At 34.6% G+C, this 25,501-nt stretch overlaps 1 protein-coding gene across 1 annotated transcript; it reads right to left on the bottom strand.

Moving 5' to 3' along the window:
• Positions 1-2,058: 2,058 nt before the first annotated feature.
• Positions 2,059-6,300, bottom strand: LOC118479876 (protein FAR1-RELATED SEQUENCE 2-like). The gene is made up of 7 exons (XM_035974718.1): positions 6,242-6,300; positions 6,111-6,191; positions 3,789-3,984; positions 3,392-3,629; positions 3,066-3,175; positions 2,610-2,850; positions 2,059-2,282 (listed from the first exon to the last, which is right to left on the bottom strand). The coding sequence occupies exons 1-7, from the start codon at positions 6,298-6,300 to the stop codon at positions 2,059-2,061; spliced, it is 1,149 nt and encodes a 382-aa protein (XP_035830611.1).
• Between the last annotated feature and the right edge of the window lie 19,201 nt (positions 6,301-25,501).

The raw sequence follows: 25,501 nt of genomic DNA, 5'->3' as shown, positions 1-25,501 counted from the left end.
ATTAGATGGCTGATCGGATGTTTAAAATATCGATTGTTGATTGTTGAAACAGAAAGAAAATTAGGGATTTGGGCATTTTCTTGCCTGTTGAAACTTGTGAAGCAGAAGTTATGTGAGAATTTACTTAGAAATAGCTAGTTTCACGTTGATTATTAGTTTTGGGGTTTTTGGTTGGTGAGTTGATTTGGAGATGGTGGTTGTAGATGATGAAGGGTGGTAGTGGTGGCGGTGAAGGGTGGTGGTGGTTGAGGTGGAAGATGGTGGTGATAGGTGGTTGCTAATTTCAGAAATATATATATATATATATATATATATATATATATATATATATATATATATATATATATATATATATATATATATATATATATATATATATATATATATATATATAGAGGCCGGTTATCATACAAATACTCTAATCGTACATTATGTACGCGTCGTCTACAACTGTCGGATCATCTTCCTTAAACAGCGCGTTTTTCTATTAAATTTATCAACATAGGATTCATAAAAAAGAAACCGCCAAGGTTAAAAACGTCAAATTTAAGATCAAAACACCTGATAAACGGCAAACAAAACCTCAAAAATCATAACAAAAGATCCTAAATCAAAACCAAAAACGAAATTATAACAATTAACCAAAAATCGATCGATTCTTATTCACCAAATCGACCGACTCCTATTCACCAAATTCTTCTGAGAAAATGAACTTCTGATGAATTTAGAAATTCTGTATGCACTGACTATCGAAGAAGATGATGCAGTTTGTCAAATCATGTGCGAAAACGTCGACAATGCAAATGCGAATTCGGTATAAAAAGAATTCTTTAACATTTCATATAGTTTGTGAATTCATGGGATGCATGTGCGATATCAGTAAAAAAAGTTAAGAATTCTTTGAGATTTCATATAGTTTGCGAATTTCAGGATAATGCACATGCGATTTCAAAACCTTACAAAATCTCTTCATATAGTGTGCGATTTTAGATAAATTACACATGCGATATCATAAAAAATGATATTTAAATGTTTGTTTCTTACAATTTGCGAATTACTTTCGAATCAAGTGCGATTTCGAATAAGGAAGAGTGCAAAAAAAAACTTAAAAAAATACTTTGTAATAAAAATACAAAAAAAAACTACCAATCTTAAAAACTAAAAATGATATTATTTTATATAAAAAAACTTAATTTATTAACGATGTGACTATAATTTGACATGTAATGATGAATTTTACAATAAATACTACTGAACTTACCACCCTACCTATATAATAAATTTACTATATTAATATAAAAAACCTTGATAACTACCTTCCATATTAAGACATAGAAGACCAAATAAAACACACACAAAAACACAGACAACAAAAATGGCATCTGAAGATATAGAAAAAATCAAAAACATTGCAATCAAAGAGCTATTGTCAACTCGCACGTTGACAGAAATAAGCATTGATGTCACCTCTTCTCATCTGGTTCTTGATGTGCAGGGCAAAATCCTTGAACAAATCAAGAACAATCAAGCAGTATGGGAAAAGCTACTTCAAGAACCACCATCAAGCTTCAGAGACACAGCTTTGGATCACATAAAAGAGAAATCTCGAGCTGATGACTTAGCCTTCTCTTTCCTGACAGATGCTCTAAACACTGTGAAGGAGAAGATGGAGTTCAGCTCTACTGAACGTGACAAAATCTTTGCTTCAAGTACCTAAATTTCTGTTTAATCGTTTTATGGTTGTAGCTGTGTTTGACAATAACCACTATTTTGTATTTTGGATATATGTTTTGAACAAATCTTATGCTTTAATATAATTTAAAATCGCATGAATGAATTAGGGATCTTTGCCACAATAACATAAAAAAAACAAGATAACTCAAAATCGCATGTATTAAAGGAGAAATCGCATGTGAAAAATCATATAAATAAATATAAACTGATGCATATAAAATCGCATGTTTATAATACTAAAATCGCATGTGAAAAATGATATACATAAATGAATATAAAATCGCACGTGTTTCGTATAAATTCGCATTTACATTTAAAAAAACATTACTCATCCTCGTCATCTTCATCTCCAGACACCTCTTCCCACTGATCTTCTTCAGATCCATCATCACTAATGTAATCTTCAAAGTCATCTTCCTCTTCGTCGTCTTCACCCTCATTGTCTTTGTCTCTCAAACCATCTTCAATCTGGACACCCTTCATCTTCTTTTTTTGCTGTTTACCTTGTTGTTTGGCTTTCAGCTCCTCGCAAGTCCGAATGTCATGACCTTTTACATTGCATACACTACATGTCCTTGACCTTTTCCCTTTGCGGCTGATCATTTGTTCCTTCTTAGATTTAATCCTTCTATGCGAGCCGCGGCCTTTGTTTCTTATACCAGCCGACACACGAACAGTAGGGGGAGCATTAGTTACTGGTTGTTGATAACCAATCAACTTTGAAAATCGGTCAAATTTTGGATCAAGTTGCTTGGTTATGCGACTCTGATCAACTCTCTCTTTAAGCTGCATCATTTGATCCCTCACTAAAACAAGTTGATCAAGGTCGGAAATCAAATTACTAACCAAATACTCCCCTGTATGAATGATTTCACGAGCAATCCGTTTAGCCTTGTGTTGCACATCCTTACCACCAATATTTAGATTATACTTCACATTTAACTCATTGGGCACCACATCCTTCGTCCATCTCTTCGTAACATATTTGTTTGGAATTTCTTTAACACCAAACATCTTGAAAAGAAAATAGATGTGTTTACATAGCAGCCCATACTGCTCAAAACGCAAACAGCTACACTGTGCAGTTACATCATTTTCAAGATTCTTGAACCACACCTAGCAAATAACCAAAAAAAATAATAATAAGATTTAAAATCGCATGTATAAACATAACAATTTCGCATGTTTAAACAATCATGTAAGTGAGTAAAATTAATATCGCATGTGGAAGATAACAATTTCGCATTTCTAAAAATTAATGTAAAATAAATAAACTAAAATCGCATATGTAATGTAACAAATTCGCATATCTAAAAAAACATGAAAAATACCTCCAATAAACCATCTCCATGTGCTTTAAAGTCCTTCAACAATATTCTGATACGTGGACCTTCAACTTTGGTGTCCATCGGCAAACATTCGGAAATTGTTCCATGAATCTCTAATTGCTGATCAAAAAATATAGACCTGGTGTAGATCTTAGCAGCATCTTTTTCCAATGTAGTTTGACTCCAATCAGCTGGCTCAGTATATCTTGAAATATGATCATTTTTTCTATGATTGAACCTTTGAACATCCATTGCCCCATCAAAATGATTCATAAACTCTACGAGTGTGAGTTGTGAATTAGCAACCTGACAAAAAAAATGGTTCTCACTCTCTGATCTTGAAGTTGTTCTCATAAGACCTGACATTGGCTCATGCCGGTAAAAAGCTGGAATCCACATGGATCTCATCCCAAACATATCATCAATCCATTTGTTTTCAGTAAGACAAAACTCAATCATCACCAACCTCCACTGTCTCTCGAATTCTTCGGGCTCAATCGAATCAGTCCAAACAGTGTCGCACATCCTCCTTTTAAACTCATCATTATTGCACAACTCGTGCCCAACCTTTAACAATAAATGCATTTTATATCAGTCTATTACAAAAAACTATAATAATAAAAAATAACACCAACAAAAACACAAAAATGTTGCATGCTCTACCTTATCTGCCACTTTTTTCATTATGTGCCACATACACAATCTGTGTCTGCTAATAGGGAAAACCTCCTCAATAGCCTGTTTCATAGCAGGGTCTTGATCCGTCACTACAACATTAGGCTGCCGACCAAATGACTTTAAAAATGAATTTAGAAGCCATTTATATGATTCAATACTCTCTGATGCCAACAACCCAGCTGAGAGTGTTACATTCCGACAGTGGTTGTCAATGCCTGTGAACGGAACAAACACCATCTTGTACCTGAACAACAAATGCGAAATCACATTTATTATATGCGAATTAATAAAAATCAAATGCGAAACCAGGGGAAAAGGCATGCGATATATTCAACACCACTCTGTTGTCTACACATGCGATATTGAACACTCATTAGCAGACAAAACATGCGAAAAATCAGTAACAAAACATGTTTGTCTTTGAAACAGTTACCTGTTTGTCTTGAAGGTTGCATCGAACGATATCACATCGCCAAATTCCATATAGTTAAGCTTGCATAAACCATCAGCCCAGAACAACCCAGTTAACCGTTTGCCATCATCAACAGAGTATTCAAACGAATAATCAGCTAAATATTTTTTTTTGTCAGTCATCCTATTTATAACCATGTCAGCGTCATACTCTCCTATATAGCTGTTTATTCGCTTCCTAAAATATTTGCAATCATCAACCGTGGCACCAACGTTCTCGAAACCACCATAACGTTTCCTCATTATATGGAAAGCTTTGACAGGACCAAGGTTTAAAGTGCCTAGTTCCCATACCATCTCCTCCTGGACATCTGACAATTGTCTGTAAGCTGGGAGCATGTGAATGTCATTTTGACAAACAAACTTATGGTTATGACCATCAACAAATCTCTTGACTGTATATAATCTACCATCCACAGTGCAAATCATAAGTTGAGCTTTGCATCCGGTCCTAATAGTCCCCCTGTTCCTTGTTTTGAATTGCTTTTTTGACTTGGAATTATCATCAATACACACAGGCTTATGTCCCTCTTTAGAACAAACAAAATACTTAGTTTTGATTATACCACTACTGTATACTTCGCCACCTTTCCGAATAGAAAAACCAGCTAACTTAGCATATGATTGATAAAACGCATATGCTTGTTCAATGGAGATAAATTGCATTCCAACAACAGGTGTAGCTGATGCCTGAACCTCCGGAGTGTAAACCCTTTCATCTACATGAATCAAAATAAAAAACATAAAAAGTCATATAACCCACATGCGAATCGTCTGATCAATACATGCGAAATGATGATATTGATTAATCTGAATTACATATGCGATTTATTACATAATCAAATGCGAAATTACAAAAAAACAAAACCAAATGCGAATTGTAAAGAGTAATAACATGCGAAGTTATACATGTTGCTTCTAAAAAAAATACAAAAGTGTAATCAAACATTCAAACTACAAAAGCAGCTACAACAATGCTACGATTAAACAAAAAACAATTATACGAACAATTTAGATATCTGAATTAACATAATTACCAATAGAAATCTCGTTTGCAGCACTTGAACTTGAAACTGGAATTGGAATTGGATTTGCAGGTCGAGGATTTAAAACATCCTCAATCGAAACTCTCTGATAAGCAGATAATTGAGCATGATCACCGATCGGTCGATTTTCTTCAAAATCATCTTCTGTTCGTCCAGTGCTACTCTGTGGATCCCTCGAAAATAGACAAATTGAATGAAACCCTATCACGTACGAACGAAAACTGCAAATTGTGAATTATGGAAAATTTGAAACTGATTTGAATAATAATTACCGGGATATCAGTGTAACGAACTTCTCGCTGAATGAATGAAGAGACGAATTTGCCCTCTGATGGTTAGGTTAATTGTCTGATACCTTTTTAAACCCAACTGAATCAAGACACGTGTACGGCTCACAATATAGCGTACATAATGTAGGATAACCATATTTGTACCATACTCTTTACCTATATATATATATATATATATATATATATATATATGGTTATAAAAATAATATTTTAAATTATTTTGTTTTATTTTTACATAATAGCCCCTTGATATAATTTATCTTACACAATAGTCTCTGTGAGGTGAAATTACAATTGTACCCTCATGTGTCTTGCACATGACTAGATTTAACCAAAAATTTTAACTGGGTTTGGTCTAAAGGACAAAACGTGCAAGTTTTTGAAAGGTAAAGGACACCGCCTGTAAATTTTTGGCCAAAAGGACAGCGCCTGAAATTTGATGTAAACATAAAGGACAAAACTTGTAATTTACTCCTCTATTTATTACCTTGAGGAAGTTCCCGACGGAATACACATTGGCATGATCAGCCGGTATCCGGCCACTCTAGTTCACCCTCCCTGACAGATCTGATCCCTTACCGTTGTTGCTCGACTGCCCATAGTGAAGTATCTTAAACGCGAAATCACCCTTCCATGGCATCCACCTGTAACGGTGTTATGAACATTATGTTTACTGTCGTAAACCCTCATGTACTCTTCGGTTCCGTTGATTGATAGTGCCGCTACATCTCCGATGTTCATTGTCATAACCATTTTCTTGATCGGACGTGCCACTGTTTATTTCAACACACAAAAAAGAAAACCTTTTTCAATTACCATTTCATTTTTAACATAGTGGTTACTCAATGAAATTAGGATCAGATTATCACATGCCCTTTAAGATCAAATAATATAGAATCATTGAATTTCTTCGATGAACAATATATGAGATTATGAGTATGCACAATTGATCTGTAGGGACTCGGTGGTACTGGTACTGGTACACGGGAGGGAACAATTTGGAGATAAATATATTCAATCTATTTCAAACATAAAAATGTTATATGTGATATATATTTATACCCAAGGAATTGGCATTTAAATAACCGTTAAACCAATAGATATAATTCTAACCAATCGACACAACACTTCTTAAAATACACACGATTTTGCGTTTATTCTATTAATATGTAAACGTAAAAGTATCAAACAAAAACCTAATTTACAAAGCGTTGTGTCGTAAGTCGAAGGAGATGTATTTAATTGTATGACTTAAAAAAGAAGACATGACTCTTGAAGTTTAATAATCATACTTAATCGCGACCATATTCGAATCAGACATAACAATTCATAAACCCTTGTTCAAGAAGAATATTAAACTTGATTTTGGAGGGAACCAAAGATATGAAGTGCTAAACCACGTTAGGAAAGAGCAAACCGTTCTCTTAGATCATGTAGGGCGAGATAAATAAGTTGTGATTTAAGAATAAAAGTTGCAATGGTTAAATCAAATTTAACCAAAATATCATATGATTTGCAACGGTTCGCAAAGATTGACATATTTAATTGTTTGACTTAAAAAAAAGACATGACTCTTGAATTATATGTTTTTCTTAAATACATTTTCTAACGGACGCAATGTTTAAACAAAAGAGACATATCCCAAGTTGGTAATTGTGTATATGTATAATCAATAATATAATATAATATCTTCTAATGGACACAACTTTTAAACCAAAGGGCATGACCCAAGTTGATTTTTGTAGTCTTATATAATATAATATAAAATGAAAGGGTGTGAGTAAAATTAACCAAAAGGTGTGACTTTTAAACAAATAGGACATAACCCAAGTTGCTAATTATACATTTTCCAACGGATGCAATGTTTAAACAAAAGAGACATATCCCAAGTTGGTAATTGTGTATATGTATAATCAATAATATAATATAATATTTTCTAACGGACACAACTTTTAAACCAAAGGGCATGACCCAAGTTGATTTTTGTAGTCTTATAGAATATACTATAAAATGAAAGGGTGTGAGTAAAATTAACCAAAAGGTGTGACTTTTAAACAAATAGGACATAACCCAAGTTGCTAATTGTATAAGGGTATAATTTATATACTATTAATTTGGAACATTTGTATATATGTTTGGTTGTAAATTGTGCTTAAGTGGTTGTACCTTAATCAAATAATGGTTTCATTATCTTACAAAATTCAATCTGTTTTGTATGCATGTATGGTTGTAAATTGTGCTTAAATGGTTGTATCCTAATCAAATAATGGTTTCATTATCTTACCATATTCAATCAGTTTGATCCATTCAAAGTTTTGTTGTTTTATTTATAAATTATCTATCTTCTCTATTAAAGGAAATTAAGTGCGGACATAAGAAAAGGTTATGTGTCAATCTCTTAGATATGCCAATTAGGATTTTCTTATGTATTTATTACATCATAAATCACTAATTTAAATACTTTTTAAATCTTTTAAAATACAATTAAAATACAAAAGTTGAGGAAGTTCAAAATTCAAAATCAAATCTGCCTCTCATCTTTCAAAGTCCGCCCAAATATATATCATTTCAATACTTGTCTCTTTCTCTCTCTCAAATCAAGACCATCTCTCAAAATTCAAATCATCCCCTCTTTCTCTCTCAGTTCAGTTCCACCACCACAAAACTCAAACAATCACAAACGAGAAACACAATAAACAACAATAATCACAAACCATACACACAGCAAAAGACGACGGTCAGCAAATAAACTCAACTCGAGGATAAGAGCGGTGAAGAGTCAGATCTACGAAGAGGTAAGATTGGGTATTTGTAATATTCATACCGATTTATAGCTGGTAGTTTTTTTCAGATCCAAAGTTTAACCTACTCAAAATCTTTCAAAACAAACTACAGGTTTCTAATTTATCAGAAAATGTTTGCTTGATTGCTTCCATCCTCATTTTGCACTTACAATTTGCTTTGTAATTTAGGGTTTTTGAAATTGATTTACTGTAGTGTACAGAGGAGAAGAAAACGGATAATGAGAAGATGAAGGCCTTACAAAAACTGATTCCAGATTCATATAAGGTTAGGGTTTTGAACATAGAACTAATCCTAGAATTTGTTTATGAATTGCAGCATTTCTTGGTGTAAATTAGGGTTTTCTGTTTTCTTGACTTGTGCTTTATACTGATAAGGCTTCAATGTTGGATGAAGCCATTGAATATCTAAAAAAGAGTGAATTTTATATTTTATCCTTTATCTTTATACCTAATTTCAAGCGGTGTCCTTTACCTTTAAAATTGATGAGTTTTGTACTTAATGTTTTCAAATGCTGCACGTTTTGTCCTTTGACACTAACGCAGTTAGATTTTTTTGTTAAATCAAGTCATGTGGACCCCACATGAGGACAACTTAGTCTTTTTACTCTTTTAATATAAAAATTAAAAACAAAAAAAATAAATATAAAACCCTGTTCTCACACTCTCCCTCACATGTCTCTCTAAGATACTGCCACCTCCACCCCACCCAAAAGCAGCACCGCCACCCCTCTCTCTACCCGCCACCACCACAGTCCACTCCTTTCCTTTCCAATTTCCATCTAATTGTTTTCCATCTTGTTTCGTTGGATGGCTTCCACATTATATTCCCTTGAATTAATAATTTGCCAAGAAAGCTCTTAATGGCAATACCCTCAAGGCCACTGTGGCCTAGATCCATTTTTGCAACTACTTCTAAGTCCTAGATGAATCTGCATAAAACACTCATTTATAATCACACACATTCGGTCTGGACCACTCCTATGTTTAATTTTGCATTCGATTATACTCTATGTTCTTACGAAGATTATGCTAACCAAGAACAATCCAAGGGCACTCACTTCGATTCCGCACTCGCCACTAATTCCAACAAAGTATGCAACTCTTGTTCTATGATTCTGTTACAATATTATGATTTGATTTGATTTTTTTTATTTTCTAGGGTTAGGGGTTTTTATGTGTTGCTTGAATTAGGGGTTTTTTTATATGAGTTTGATTGATTTATGGTTGATACGTTTGATGATGATGATATTGGATCTTGGGATGATTATTGTTGTTTGATTTTCGGTGATAATTAAGTTTATATGAGTTTTTTATCTGCTGTTTTTGAATTGGGTAGATTGAAATTGTGAGTTTTCTTTTGTAGGAATTCAACAAAAGTATAGTGTCGAGAGCATTGGTTTCGAATGAAAAAATAGACCTACCGCTACATGATTTTTCGGCCAACCGATCTTTCATCCGATGGTGGCGGTGGTGGCAGGGTGGGTAGGGAGAGAGAGGGGGCCAAGAGTGTCTGTATAATACATTTTTGTTTTATTTATCAAAATATTTTTAAATTGATGGGTAAAAATACAAAACTACCCTTGTGGTATATAATTTAACATAAAAAATTAACTGGGTTAGTGTCAAAGGACAGAATGTGTCGCATTTGAAAACATTAAGGACAAAACTCATCACTTTTAAAGATAAATGACACCGCTTGAAATTGAGTATAAAGATAAAGGACAAGATTTGCAATTCACTCTCTAAAAAATCTTCAAATTCGACTGCATAAATGCAGTTCTTGAAATATATATATATATATATATATATATATATATATAGAGTAGGAGTTGGGTGGAAAGTGTGTTTTTCCTAGAAAGTCTAGGAAGCAATAAGAACGCGACATGTGGCATTGAAGGATTTTATCTAAAAGGGCATTTATGTACTTTCACAATTTATTTTTATTTTAGGAAATTATCTTCAATAACTAACTATCCATAAATTTCGGAATTTTTTGTTTTCGATTTTTGATCTCACTTAATATCAACCATTCCTTCGTTTTCTTGCTGGAATCTATCAGCATGTTCTTGGTACTGTGTTTTAACATTCAGATTCATACAGCTGTGTTTTAACAGCAAGCAGATTCATACAGTTGTGTTTTAGCATTCAGATTCAAACAGTTGTGTTTTAACAGCAAGCAGATGCATACAGTTGTGTTTTAGCATTCAGATTCATACAGTTGTGTTTTAACAGCAAGCAGATTCATACATTTGTGTTTTAGCATTCAGATTCATACAACTGTGTTTTAACAGCAAGCAGATTCATACAAATGTGTTTTATCATTCAAATTCATACAACTGTGTTTTAACAGCAATTCAGATTCATACAGCTGTGTTTTAACAGCAAGCAGATTCATACAAATGTGTTTTATCATGTAGATTCATACAGCTGTGTTTTAACAGCAAGCAGATTCTTGACGCTGTGTTTTAACAGCAAGCAGATTCTTGACGCTGTGTTTTAACAGCAAGCAGATTCTTGACGTTGTGTTTTAACAGCAAGCAGATTCTTGACGCTGTGTTTTAACAGCAAGCAGATTCTTGACGCTGTGTTTTAACAGCAAGCAGATTCTTGACGCTGTGTTTTACATGCCTATCTACAATCATCAATTCAAACAGAAAAAACACAGCCAAGTTACAAGCAGATTAAGACCGAAAACATATATGCACTACAAGAACGTTAATCACAACACAAGATATGAATACCTAGTGAAGAAAAGGGGTATCAACAAGCCTTGGAACCGAAACCTGAATGCTTTTGGGATCCTGTTTTGCGTCGCCAACAGCAAAGGGGAGTAGAGATCGCAGGTTTTATTATGTTTAGGGTTGGATTGGAGAGAGAAAGAGAGAAAATCAAATCAATAATGGAGAGAGAGAGAGGGAAAATCCCATGAAAGTAGGGATTGCAGTTATCTAATTGATTTAAAAGAAGGTCATTTGACAAATTTGCCCCTATTCATTTAAAATAATCAATTAATTAAACTCAAATATTACAAGATTGCCATTGATTTAATCTCAACCATTAAACACACCAATGGGATGGACCAGATCGCTTCCTAGACTTTCTAGGAAAAACACACTTTCCGTGCGAACCCTACTCTATATATATATATATATATATATATATAGTGGAGGGTTCAAATGAGAAGAAATTTTTTGTAAGAATAAAAAAGAACAAATTTCAACCAATAAAAATGCTTTATTTTACTTCATTTAATTTTTGTATTTAATATGGGTGTAAGGGTATATTGGTAAATTAGATAGATCATTAATTGTTAGTCTTCATTTTTAATAGCTAATTAAATTAAATTTGTAACTTTTTTTTTTAAATATATCTTTTCAAAGAAGAAAAAAATTAATTTAAGGTGTAGGATAAATTATGAGGTGTGTAGGATGAATTACGAGTTGTGTATGATAAATTTCAATATGTGTAGGATAAATTTCAAAAACGTGTAGGATGAATTTTGATGTGTCTATCCAAAAATTTTAGTGTGGAGGATGATAATCTTTATGACTAATTAATTAGTCAAAAAGAAAAATAAATGAGATGAGAGAAAGCTATTTAATGTTTTACAATTATACCCTTTGTTCTTTTTTCTTCTCAACTTAATTTTCTTCTCAAATGAACCTCCCTATATATATATATATATATATATATATATATATATATATAGGGGACCGCTAAAATGAAAACCACCTACAGTTGTAAGAAGCGCGAGAACCACTTTCTGACCATTAGATCTTAAAAATGGATGGATGAGATTAAAAGTAGTTAAAAGTAATACTAAATTCTTTTTGTCTTATTATGTTTTTAATATTTTAATCTAAAAGTGTATTTAAGTAATTTTATTTTTTTTGTCTTATTAAGTTTATTGTTTTTATTACAATTTTGTCCTATTACATTAATTATTTTTTTTAAATCAGATTTCTTTATTAAACAAATATTTTGAAATCAGAATTTTTTATAAAAAAATTTTACACGCGTTTTTTTACCACCCGTTTTTACTCGCGTTTTTTTACGGCCCGTTTTACGCCCCGTTTTTTCACGCCGTTTTTGCGACCGTAGTTTTTAAGTGCCGTTTTTTAGGCCCGGTTTTAGGCGCCGTTTTTTGCCGCACCGTTTTTTACGTCACGTTTTTTACAAGCCGTTTTTGCGCCCCATTTTTTACGTCCCGTTTTAACGCGCCATTTTAGCGTCCCGTTTTTACGCGCCGTTTATACGGCCCGTTTTACGCGCCGTTTCTTTCACGCCGTTTTTGCGACCGGGTTTTTACGTGCGGTTTTTTATTCCCGGTTTTACGCGCCGGTTTTTTACATGTTTTTTAACGCGCCGTTTTTAACGCGCCGATTTTTTCACATTTTTTAACGCGCCGTTTTTTAAACATTTTTTACGCGTCGTTTTTTCGACGTTTTTTAACGCGCCGTTTTTTTACACGTTTTTTATGCGCCGTTTTTTAAGCGTCGTTTTTTTAACGCGCCGTTTTTTCCACGTTTTTTAACGCGTCGATTTTTTCACATTTTACCTAACACTTTTTCGTTTTACATAAACTTTTTGCGTTTTTACGTTTAACGTAAAACTTTTTACGTTTTACGTAACACTGTTTACGTTTTACGTAAAACTTTTTACGTTTTACGTAAAACTTTTTACGTAACACTGTTTACGTTTTACGTAAAACTTTTTACGTATTACGTTTTATGGCTAACGTAAAACTTTTTACGTATTACGTTTTATGGCTAACGTAAAACTTTTTACGTGTTGCGTAAACCTTTTAACGTTTTACGTAAAACTTTTTACATTTTACGTTTAACGTTTTTACGTTTTACTTTAAAAAGTTTACATTTTACGTTAAAAAGTTTACGGTTTAACTTTTTTTTTTTACAAAAACTTTTTTTTTACGTTTTACGTAAAACTTTTTACGTTTTACGTTATAGTTTTTACGTTTTACGTAAAACTTTTTACTTTTTTGGAATTCGGGTTTTTACGAAAAACGGACAGAGTTTCCTCTGTTTTTGGACGATCCCAACAACTAAAGTGTCGATTTATTTTCAAAATTCAAATCAATTACTCAAAATATAACAATATATATAAACTCTTCGTCAAGTATATTAATATGTAAACTAATACTTAATCGAATATGGTCGAGCTCGGTCGCGTATAACTATAATAAAATCTAAAAAATCGTGTAAACTAATCTAACTAGCCTAATAATAACAACTCGCTATGTTTAAGTTGTTACCCGGTCCTGAGTTGACCGCGTTTGACCGTTGTTGACCAGTTGACTGAGTCGTTGACCAAACCCGAAGCTTGACCTGAAACCCGAACTCGAAGCGAGAACCCGAATTTCTGCCGAACCAAAATCTGACTTGCACAATCCGCGACCCAAACACTCCTCAAATCTGAACCGAGAACAAAAACCATCACCCGAACCGAGCTATAACCCGAGCTATCGTCTAATCTGAACCGATCCTGACATAATCCAAGCCAACATAACCAATCCCCTGTTCATCATCATTATGCATCATCATCTTCACATAATCATCAACAGAAAGATAAAAGAAAATAGGGGAAAAAATGGGTGTTTACCGGTGTTATGTCGAGGAAACGTCAAAACGGACGGCTCCACCGTCATCGTCAATTTACCTCCACCGTCATAGCGCCGCCGCCGCTGAACAACCCCGACGTCGCCGTTAACCCTCATCAACATCATCATCGTCCTCGCATCCTCCATCTCGTAACGTCATCATCATCACTGTGAACACTGCTGAGATGCCGTCATCTCCATCTCTCCGGCCTCTCTCTCTCTCTCACCCGGCAGACCGAGACTCCGACCGCCGGCGTCGCCCCTACCACCACCGTCTTCCTCTTCCGGCGTCGCCCCAACCGCCTTCCCCGAACACCATCACACCACCGCCGACCACCGTCACCATGAGAACACCATCACACTCCCCCGCCTTCCCTGAACACCATCACACCACCCACCGTCGGATCTTGCAAGATCTAGAAAGTAAGAAAGATAAGGTCTGGAGAAAAGAAAAAAGAGAGAGAGAGAGTCTGAAATTTAGTAAATAAAGAGAGAGAGATTCTGAATCTTAATAAATGTGAAATGGGAGAGAGAAAGAGAAAGAGGTAATTAATATTGTCAGTTTGCTTCAATTACAAAAATACACCTCCTTTATACACACATGTTTAATGAAATGTCCATTTTTGATCGGTTGATTTTGGTTCTCACGATTCTTACAACTGGGAGTGGTTTTTATTTTAGCGGCTCCCTATATATATATATATATATACACACACACACACACACACAGGGTAAGGTTCATGCGAGAACCACCCTTATTGCGAGAACCACGAGAATCACCCTTATTGCAAGAACCGCGAGAACCAATGTGAACACAAAATAAAATCTAAAAAAATCAAAAAGCACTCAAAAGAATTTTTTTTAATATTTTTTTAAAAAATCTCTATATTTAGTTAGCAAAAAAAACTTTTTTTTTCAAGTAACAGTTATCCATGCACATGTGCATATGTATCATTACTTCGACAAAATCCGTAATACGTTATCAGTAATAGACAATTGCACTTTAATTTACAATATCATCAGTAATACACTACTTTTTACATTACCAATATTATGCACATGTGCATCATTATGTATAACCATGATATAACGTGTTTTGGTACAAAAAGTTTGTGATTTTGAATGGAGAAGTAGGGCCCGTATACATGTTTTTTGGTTAGTTACATCTAGTGGATCTAGTGGTTGATGGTTTGGTTATAGTTGTCATTTTATGATGTAATATGTTGATTGGATGGTATAAATGGTGTTGATATATATGTAATAAAGTGAAAATATTGGTAATTGTATTGTATTATGGATGGTAGGAGGTAATGGTATTGTATTATGGATGGTAGAAGGTAATGGTAGTGTATTATGGATGGTATGATAGATGAAAGGGAAAGTGTATTCAAAGTAGTCTACCAAAACACCTTATTTCATGTTGATACATATAGATGCACATGTGCATTTCTAATATTTGTAACGTAAAAAGTAGTGTATTACATATGGTAGTGCAAATGAAAGTGCAATTGTCTAATATTTGCAATGAAATACGGAATTTATCAAAGAAATGACAAAAATGTATGTGCATGTTTGTGTATTATGGATGGAATGATAGATGAAAGAGAAAGTAGTGTACCTACACACCTTATCTCATGTTGATATATATAGATGCACATGTGCATTTCTAATATTGTTAACGTAAAAAGTAGTGTATTACACGTGGTAGTATAAATGAAAGTGCAATTGTCTAATATTTGTATGAAATACGGAATTTGTCAAAGAAATGATACAAATGCACATGTGCATGGATAACTGTTACTTGAATTTTTTTTTTTGAATTTTTTTTATAAACAAAATATAGCGATTTTTCCAAAAAAAATAGTAAATTTCTTTTTTTTTTGGTGTTTTTTAGATTTTTTTAGGTATTACTGTTTGTGTTCACACTGGTTCTCGCAGTTCTCGCAATAAAGGGTGGTTCCTAACGGATCTTTTTCCTATATATATATATATATATACTAGGTTAGAACCCCGTGTATTACACGGGTTGAATAAATGTAATTTTATATATTATTATATATTAAATAATAAAAATTTATATCTTTATGAACCCCGTATATTGTACGGGTTAAGCATATGTAATTTTATATATCAAATAATAAAAAAAATATATCTTTAAAAACCATGTGTATTACACAAATTAAATAAATGTAATTTTGTATACTAAATACTACAAACGTCGTATCTTAGAAAAACCCGTGTATAATTGGGTTGAATAAATCTATCAAATAATAACAAAATTACATCTTTAAAAAACACGTATATTACACATGTTGAATAGATCTAAAAAATAGTTATATCTTTAAAAACCATATGGGGGGGGGGGGATATTCCACGGTCCTCCCAACCGCCGGAGTGTGACACTCCGCAGGTTAGCCTAGTCCCATAGCCACCTGGGGGTTAATACCCTATACCGAGTCGATCCGTTTCCCCGTGGAAGAGGTGGGTGGCTGGTGACCATCCCTGGAGTCGAACCCGGGTCTCTAGGGAGAGAAAGGGTGGGACTGGCCAACTGGGCTACCCCAGTTGGTTCTTTAAAAACCATGTGTATAACACAGATTGAATAAATGTAATTTTGTATATTAAATACAAAAAACTTCGTATCTTTAAAAACCCATGTATAGTCGGGTTGAAAAATCTACTAAATAATAAAAAAATATATCCTTAAAAAACCCCGTGTATTACACGTGTTGAATAAATCTAATTTTACATAGCAAATGATAAAAAGTTATATCTTTAAAAACTTCGTTTATTACACGGGTTATATAAATGTGACTTTGAATAGTAAATAATAAGAAAAAATTATTTTTAAAAACCCCGCGTTTTACACGAGTTGAATAAATATAGTTTTGTATACCAAATAATAAAAAAAGTTATATTTTTAAAAACTTCATGTATTACACGAGTTATATAAATGTGACTTTGAATGGTAAATAATAAGAAAAAATTATTTTTAAAAACCCCGCGTTTTACACGAGTTGAATAAATATAGTTTTGTATACCAAATAATAAAAAAGAGTTATATTTTTAATAAATTAGGATAACATTTAATATTAATTTATTATTTATATATTTAATATATAAGATAAGTAGGAAAGAAAGGTATTTGTTTTAAAAATATATTAAATTAACAATTTAGATTCGAGGATAATATTTTATTAAAGTATGATAAGATTTAATATTAATTTATTATTTATTTAGTTAATATAAGATAAAGATAGATTTGAGAATACCTTCAATGAATGACACGTATCTAAATGTTTGTTTCTTTTATTATAGTATATATATATAGAATTGCGCTAAAATAAGAACCACCTCCAGTTGTAAGAACCGTGAGAACTACTTGATCCGGGGCGAGTTGGACCAATTTTTTTTTCATAAACGTAGATGCGTGTACTATAAACACATTTGTAAAAAAAATTCAAAAAAAATGTCGTGTGTGTAGTTTTGAGCACCACAAGTTTGTGTTTACGGGTACCGTAAATTTTCCGGTAAGATTTACGGTACCCGTAAACACAAACTTGTGGTGCTCAAAACTACACACACGACATTTTTTTTTCAAATGTGTTTATAATACACGCATCTACGTTTATGAAAAAAAATTTGGTCCACCTCGCCCCGTACGGTGTAGTTCTCACGGTTCTTACAACTCGAGGTGGTTCTCATTTTAGCGGTCTCCTATATATATATATATATATATATATATAATGTTATGGATGGGGAAGGATCCACTAAAAAGTGGATTTTGCTTAAGTAGCCTAAGAAGGATTGTGATGATGACATGTGACACTCCTAATAAGTAGGAATGAAGGGCATTTTGGTCCTTATAAATAGGAGTGAAAATGACATGTGGCATCTCTTTTGTTTTTTAAAAATACAACAAAAAAAATCTAGCACAAAAAAATCTAGCACAAAAATCTAGTACAAAAAAATATAGCACAAAAAATATAGTACAAAAATATATAGCACAAAAAAATCTAGTAAAAAAAAATATAGCACAAAAAATGTTGTACAAAAAAATATAGCACAAAAAAATCTAGTTAAAAAAACATAGTACGAAAAGTTTCAGCAAAAAAATTTAGTACAAAAAAACCCAGCACAAAAAATTGAGAAAAAAAATTTAAGACAAAAAAAATTAAGCACAAAAAATTTAGCACAAAAAGATAGTACAAAAATCCAGCAGAAAAAAATGTTATACAACATAGAAATTGATGCGCGTGTGGTGTTATATGTTTTTATATATATTTTTAGCCCTTTTATATATATTTTTAGCCCTTTTTACACGTTAGTCAAGTTTTAAATTTATAAAACACGATATTTTACTAATAGCAAACACACATATGGGCAAATGCACCCATCGTGAGCGTTGTATAGTGTTGGCAAGATACCGAGGTCGTCCAAGGACAAAAGTGCTTTTAATACCGGTTTATCCTCAACGTCTAATCAAATCAAAAGTTAGAAAAAAGGTTTTAAAACTATAAAAAGAAAACTAAAAATGCTGAAAATAAAAATAAAAATAAAACAGATAGACAAGATGAATCACTTGGATCCGACTCGTGTTTAGTGTAACCTTTGATTATTTCCGCATTTTTGCACTTTTCAAGAGATTATCTTAGTTATTGTAGTAGGCCCCTCTTTTGAAGGTGACGTCACTCTCAACCCAGTAGTTTGAGTCAGCAAGGATACAATCCTAAAGTGTCGGATTATTGAAAGATAATTAAGTTATTAATGCATAATGTGGTAGGCCCCTCTTTTGAATGTGACGTTACCCTCGGGTAAGTAGTCTGAGTCAGCAGGGATACAGTCCTAGGTAGCCGGGTTAAAGTTCTAATAGTAGCTTACATATGAGGGGATCAAAGAGTTTGGACCCCCGCCATCCAATACCAGTGGGTATTGAAGGAGGTCCTACTAAATTTTACCCAGGTTCTTGCAGGATCTATACACTGAACAAGGCAAGACTCTTACCAAACCATTCACTTAACCCCCGACCAGGTAGCCAACATATCTCCATATAGACCGTGGGGATATGAATGGTGAAAATCTTTTATTTTATATAGACAGTAATATAACGCCAAGAAACCACAGAAAAATGATAAGGAAGATTCACCTTAAACATAAGAAACTAGTTATTAAAGTCATTAATACATAACCAAATAAAAAGTGCGAAAAAGATTAAAAATAAAAAGTATTACACTAGACACTTGTCTTCACCAAGTGATGTAAGAGACTTAGGCAAACATGGCCTTTGATTGTCAAGAACTCTTACGATCAATCTTGGATCCCGAGACTACTCACACACTCTATGATGGATGATGGATGATGGATGATGGTGGTGGATGTGGGTTGGGATGGTGGTGGTGGGTGGGTGAAGTGTGAGAGAGGTGGTTTGCCAAGGGATGGTTTACAAATGAGCCAAACACCCCTATTTATAGCCTGCACAGAAGCCCGGACACGGCCCCGTGTCCACCCATCTTCTCTTTCTTCATTAATTGCAGCTTGTGTGCATTAGTTGACCACGCCCCCGTGTCCGTTGGACACGACCCGTGTGCAGAAGCGTATCTTTACTATCAAGATTTTCCTAGATTTTGCGAATCTTAGAGTTGACCACGGCCCCGTGTCCGCTGGGCACGCCCTTGTGGTGGGTGATAGAAGCTTCTACAACTTTGTCTTTTCTGCATATACTTGGGCACGCCCCCGTGCTCATTGAGCACGGAGCGTGTTCAGCCTTCTGTTCTCTTGTTTTTGCTTGGGAAGATGCTGTCAGGGGGTTGGGCATGCCACGTTTGTTCATTTTCTTGTATTTATGTTAGATTTAGCTGCCTTTTTGCTTCTTTTGTTCATTTGAGCTCATTTAATACTGAAAATACAAAAGGAAGACAAAAACATAATTTTTTCCAACATTAGTACTAAAAAAGGGTTAGTTTTTAAATACCAGGTAACCGACGGAGACCTCACGCTGAGCTAAAAAAAAGGGTTAGTTTTATGCCACATTTGATGTAAAAATTAAAAATAAAAAGACGCTCGATTTAGCGGTAAAATTTTTATGAAAAAATAATGTCGTATAAAAAAGTTATGAAAGTTTAAAAAATGGGGATGAAATATGCATGTGCCTTGCATGTGGAGAGAGAAAGTCCAAAAATATGATTTTTCCAAGATACCCTTGTACTCCTCCTTTCTCCTACACTTTCATCTTAACCACTGATTTGAAAAATGAATGGTCAAGATTACTTCTCATCCTATTTAGGCAAAATAAACTTTTTATTTGATCTTACCCCTGTTATGGATTTTAAAATTGAATAATTTATATACATGTAACTAGACATGTTTGTGTGTGAAATTAACAAAATGTAAAATATGATAATAATTTGAAAAGGTAAAGTTGTTTTTTTTAACGACCAACAAAACCAACATTTTATTCATATGCGAACCAGACAGGATCTGAAAGATACATCTCGAAAACTACACGAAAACACAAAAACAACGAACTAAAACAAACAACTACCCCACCCTAGGCCTGTAAATGAACCGAACGAACACGAACATAGGCATGTTCGTGTTCGTTCATTTAACTTTAACCGAACGCGAACACGAACATATAATCGAACACATTTTTTTGTTTGTGTTCGTTCATTAAGAAATCGGGCATGTTTGTGTTTGTTTGTTTGTTTATGTTCGTTCGTTTAAAGCCTAAACGAACAGTTCACGAACATAAACGAACACAAACGAACATAAAAAAAATTAACTGAACATATTTGAATAAACATAAATTAACATGATTGAAGACAAGTCTAATATATTACATTTCATCCGAAAACACATCTAAATAAGGGTTCATGGATATACTAATTAGTTATATTTATATAACTAGTTAGAAAACTTAATATTTATATAAATATAACTATTTATGTATTTATTAGAATTTAAACGAACATAAACGCACGTAAATAAACAAACGTTCACGAACATAAATGAACGAACATAAAAGAATGTTCACGAACATAAATGAACGAACACAAGGTGTGTTCATGTTCGTTCGTTTAATTAAACGAACAAATTTTTTTGTTCGTGTTCGTTCGTTTGTTAAATAAACGAACATAAACGAACTTCCTGCCGAACAAGTCCATGAACGTTCGGTTCATTTACAGGCCTACCCACCCCATCGACATTGAAACTCTTCCACTCGCCCCAAGCAATTCTGCCTCTTCTGGCCCGATTGCTAACCCACAAGAAGGACATAGCCTTGGTTTCTAATATTATTTGAATAGATTGTTTGAAAAAAAAACTTATAGGTTTTGCTAATATTCGATGTAATGTAGCTAGAAATGTTTGTGTGTGTAAAACGATTAAACTATTTTGATTGTACTTGCGTATTTGGGAGAGGATCAAAACTTAAACATTCCCTTTGATAAAAGAAATTAACGGAAAAAAAAAAGTGAAATTCCATGTCACTTTATCTTTTTTATTAGAGTTTTTTATTATTATTTCAAATCCATAACTAATACAATCTTTAGCAATTAAAAATACTTTTATTGTAAGAAACACTTCTTGACCTTTTATATCTGTCCCACACAGATCACGCGTAGACATTTGAGTCCACAGTGCGTTTGTTTTCTCAAATTGATTTCATGAAAAAAAAAGTCTTCTAGACCTCTTCTTGGGGGCAGATGTGGACTTCCTTCTTCTCATCTCTTCTGCACTTTCAAAACACAAGTTCTCCTAACCCTAGCATCCTCCTCTCAGCCATCACCCCAACCTCCTCCGCCACCACCTTGATGTGCACAAAATGCAACATATAAATTACATCAATTGAAGCATAAAACTAACCTTTTTTTAGTACTAATGTTGGAAAAAGTGTGTTTTTGTCTTCTTTTTGTATTTTCAGGATTAAATGAGCTCAAATGAACAAAAGAAGCAAAAAGGCAGCTAAATCTAATATAAATACAAGAAAAGGAACAAACGTGGCATGCCTGACCCCCCGACAGCATCTTCCCAAGCAAAACAAGAGAACAGAAGGCTGAACACGCCCCGTGCTCAGTGAGCACGGGGGCGTGCCCAAGTGTCAGCAGAAAAGACAAAGCTGTAGAAGCTTCTATCACCCACCACGGGGGCGTGCCCAGAGGACACGGGGCCGTGGTCAACTCTAAGATTCGCAGGATCTAGGGAAATCTTGATAGTACAGATACGCTTCTGCACACGGGGTCATGCCCAGCGGACACGGGGGCGTGGTCAACTAATGCAGACAAACTGCAATTAAGGAAGAAAGAGAAGGATGACAGACACGGGGCCGTGCCCGAGCTTCTGTTCAGCCTATAAATAGGAGTGCTTGGATCACTTGCATCTCATCCCTTGGCACACCACATCTCTCATACTTCACCCACCACCATCACAACACCATCATCCACCACCATCATCCATTGTCCATCATAGAGTGTGTGAGTCGTCTCGGGATCCAAGATTGATCGTAAGAGTTCTTGACAATCAAAGGCCATGTTTGCCTAAGTCTCTTACATCACTTGGTGAAGACAAGTGTTTAGTGTAATACTTTTTATTTTTAATCTTTTCGCACTTTTTATTTGGTTATGTATTAATGACTTTAATAACTAGTTTCTTATGTTGAAGGTGATTCTTCCTTATCGTTTGTCTGTGGTGTCTTGGCATTATTTTACTGTCTATATAAAATAAAAGATTTTCACCGTTCATATCTCCACGGTCTATATGGAGATATGTTGGCTACCTCGTCGGGGGTTAAAGGAACGGTTTGGTAAGAGTCTTGCCATTGTTCAGTGTATAGATCCTGCAAAGGACCTGGGTCAAATTTAGTAGGACCTCCTTCAATACCTACCGGTATTGGATGGCGGGGGTCCAAACTCTTTGATCCCCTCATAAGTAAGCTACTATTAAAACTTTAACCCGGCTACTTAGGACTGTATCCCTGCTGACTCAGACTACTTAGCCGAGGGTAACGTCACCTTCAAAAGAGGAGCCTACCACATTATACATTAATAACTTAATTAATTATCTTTCAATAACCCGACCCTTTAGGATTGTATCCTTGCTGACTCAAACTACTGGGTTGAGGGTAACGTCACCTTATAAAGAGGGGCCTACTACAATAACTAAGATAATCTCTTAAAAAGTGCAAAAGTGTGGAAATAATCAAAGGTTACACTACACACGAGTCGGATCCAAGTGATTCATCTTGTCTATCTGTTTTTACTTTCATTTTATTTTTCAGCATCTTAGTTAGTTTATTTTTCTAGTTTAAAAACCTTTTTCTAACTTTTGATTTGATTCGACGTTGAGGATAAACCGCTACTAAAATCTCTTGTGTCCTTGGACGACCTCGGTATCTTACCAACACTATACTACGTTCATGATGGGTGCACTTGCCCATATGTGTGTTTAGTGTTAGTAAATATCGTGTTTTATAAATTTAAAACTTGGCTAAAAAGTGTAAAAATGGCTTAAAATATACACGTAACGCACATCAACCTCCACTTCCTCCGCCACCACCACATCTTCGTCACCTCCTCCGCTACCACCTCCACCTCCTCCGACAACCACATGCTGCCTTGTTGCCCAACCGACACCTCCACCTCCTCCGCCACCACGACCACATCTCCGTCGCCTCCACTTCCTCTGCAACCACCCTGCTGCCTCTGTCGCTCTCGCACATCGACCATCGGACCGTCACCGCAGAACAACCTGCAGACCTGTAACTAGTTGGTCGATCGAACGGATCTGAGTTTTCTAATGTCAAAATTGATGTTTCGGTTTCGCATTGGAATCTGATATCATCGGTTGCTAGAGCAATAACCAGTCGGAAAACTAGGTGTTCTGATTCTCCGGCTGTGTATCTATGCACGGTACCGTAATTTCATGTTTATGGATTCACGTTCTGTGTGAGGACGGTGGCGTTAATTTTTAGAATTGATGTGGTTACTTTGCTGAACTTTGGTGTTAATTTTCAGAATTCTGGTGTAATTTGACGAATTTTGTTGTTAATTTTCAAAATTTTGGTGTTACCCATACCTGTTATGTTGTTTGACTATGATATTCATTGTGATAAAATGGTAATTAGAATTTGTATGATGTTCAACAGCTTGCAGAAGTTAAAAAACAAACAACACCTTAGTCTATACATTTTGTCTACCACCAGACTTACCTTCAACAACCAAAGAGAAACACCAAACACCTTTCTCAACATTTTAGTACCGTTAGACAAGAGCACTTACCTAAAAGATAACAATAAGGTCACCCGGGGCGTCCCGTGGTGAAGATTTCTTCACGCTAGGGATGAGATTGGTACAGTACTCGTACCCATACCCGTACCCGTACCGGTACCGAAAATACCGGTACTGTATTTGAACAAAACTAGATACCAAATACCGTACCAAATATATAGGTACGGTATGGGTACGAGTATGGATACTGGTACGGGTATTTTCGGTACGGTACCCGCTTTGGTACCATTTTGCTTTTATTTAGTTTTTTTAGCACTTGTATGAGTACTAAATAGGTAAAATTGACATGAGTACCAATATAGTACGGGTACCAATATAGTACGAGTACCAAGTACGTAAAATTGGTACGAGTACCAATACGATACGGGTACCATATAGGTAAAATCAATACGAGTACTATAAATACCATAATACGAAATAAAATATAATACAAAAAAAACTTTTAAAGGTCTACATAAAATTCGGTACCAGTACCCGTTTTTACCCGTACCCGTACCAATACCAAAGTACCGAATGCCAAAATCAATAAAATTGGGTACCGATACATGTACCAAATACCTAAAATCGATACGAGTACGGGTACGAGTATGAGTATTTGGGAAAAAAAGCCCATCCCTACTTCACGCGTCGATGCGCGTTATACACTACTGCCGCTCAAATTGTTCACGCGTGGATGTGGCAACGCGTCCTCGTGATCACGCGTTGAGAAATGGAATTGAACGTTGAGTTTTTTTTACCGTTTAGGATGTAAAAAAAAAAAACTTAAACACTAGTGATGATATTTCCACTAAAATCCATTACTGGTGATGGAATGAAGTTCGATAATGTGGCGGAACTTGATTGGATATTGTGAGTTATGGAATTCCATCACTAGTGGAGCGTCCCTACCCGCTAATTAGTAACTAAACTTTAGTTAGATTCTAGTTTGTCATATTTTTTCTTGAACTGCAAAAAATCTCACGTGTAAACCCATCGTACTCGGAGCTATGTTCAAGGTCGACTCCTCAATCGCCATGAAACCGTGCCCCCCCGATGCACGAGAACCGGATGGAATTCGTAAACCCTCGCCACCCATCAGGTTCAAACCCGGGATTAAAGTCCCGCTTCGTCCCTTCACAGTTCACCAGATGTTCCTCGAAAATAGTCTAAGTGAGAATCAAACCTGCGTCTCACTGGGGAGAAGGAGAAAGTGACTTTTGACAACTGGAATAAACCTTCAAATTTGTGATCTATAAGACCCTAGAACATGG

This window comes from Helianthus annuus, chromosome 6, assembly GCF_002127325.2.
Source record: "Helianthus annuus cultivar XRQ/B chromosome 6, HanXRQr2.0-SUNRISE, whole genome shotgun sequence".
Classification (NCBI taxonomy): Eukaryota; Viridiplantae; Streptophyta; class Magnoliopsida; order Asterales; family Asteraceae; genus Helianthus; species Helianthus annuus.
Note: the sequence above shows the minus strand (reverse complement) of the source record. Positions and strands in the feature narration are given on the sequence as shown.

Coding starts and splice junctions, on each gene's coding strand:
- LOC118479876 (XM_035974718.1), bottom strand. CDS start 6,300: ATGGTTATGACAATGAACATCGGAGATGTAGCGGCACTATCAATCAAC. Junction 3,985..6,110: donor AACGGTAAGGGATCAGATCT/GTCAGGGAGGGT, acceptor TTTGTTGTTCAG/GTACAAGATGGTGTTTGTTC. Junction 3,176..3,391: donor AACAACTTCAAGATCAGAGA/GTGAGAACCATT, acceptor ATCAGCAATTAG/AGATTCATGGAACAATTTCC.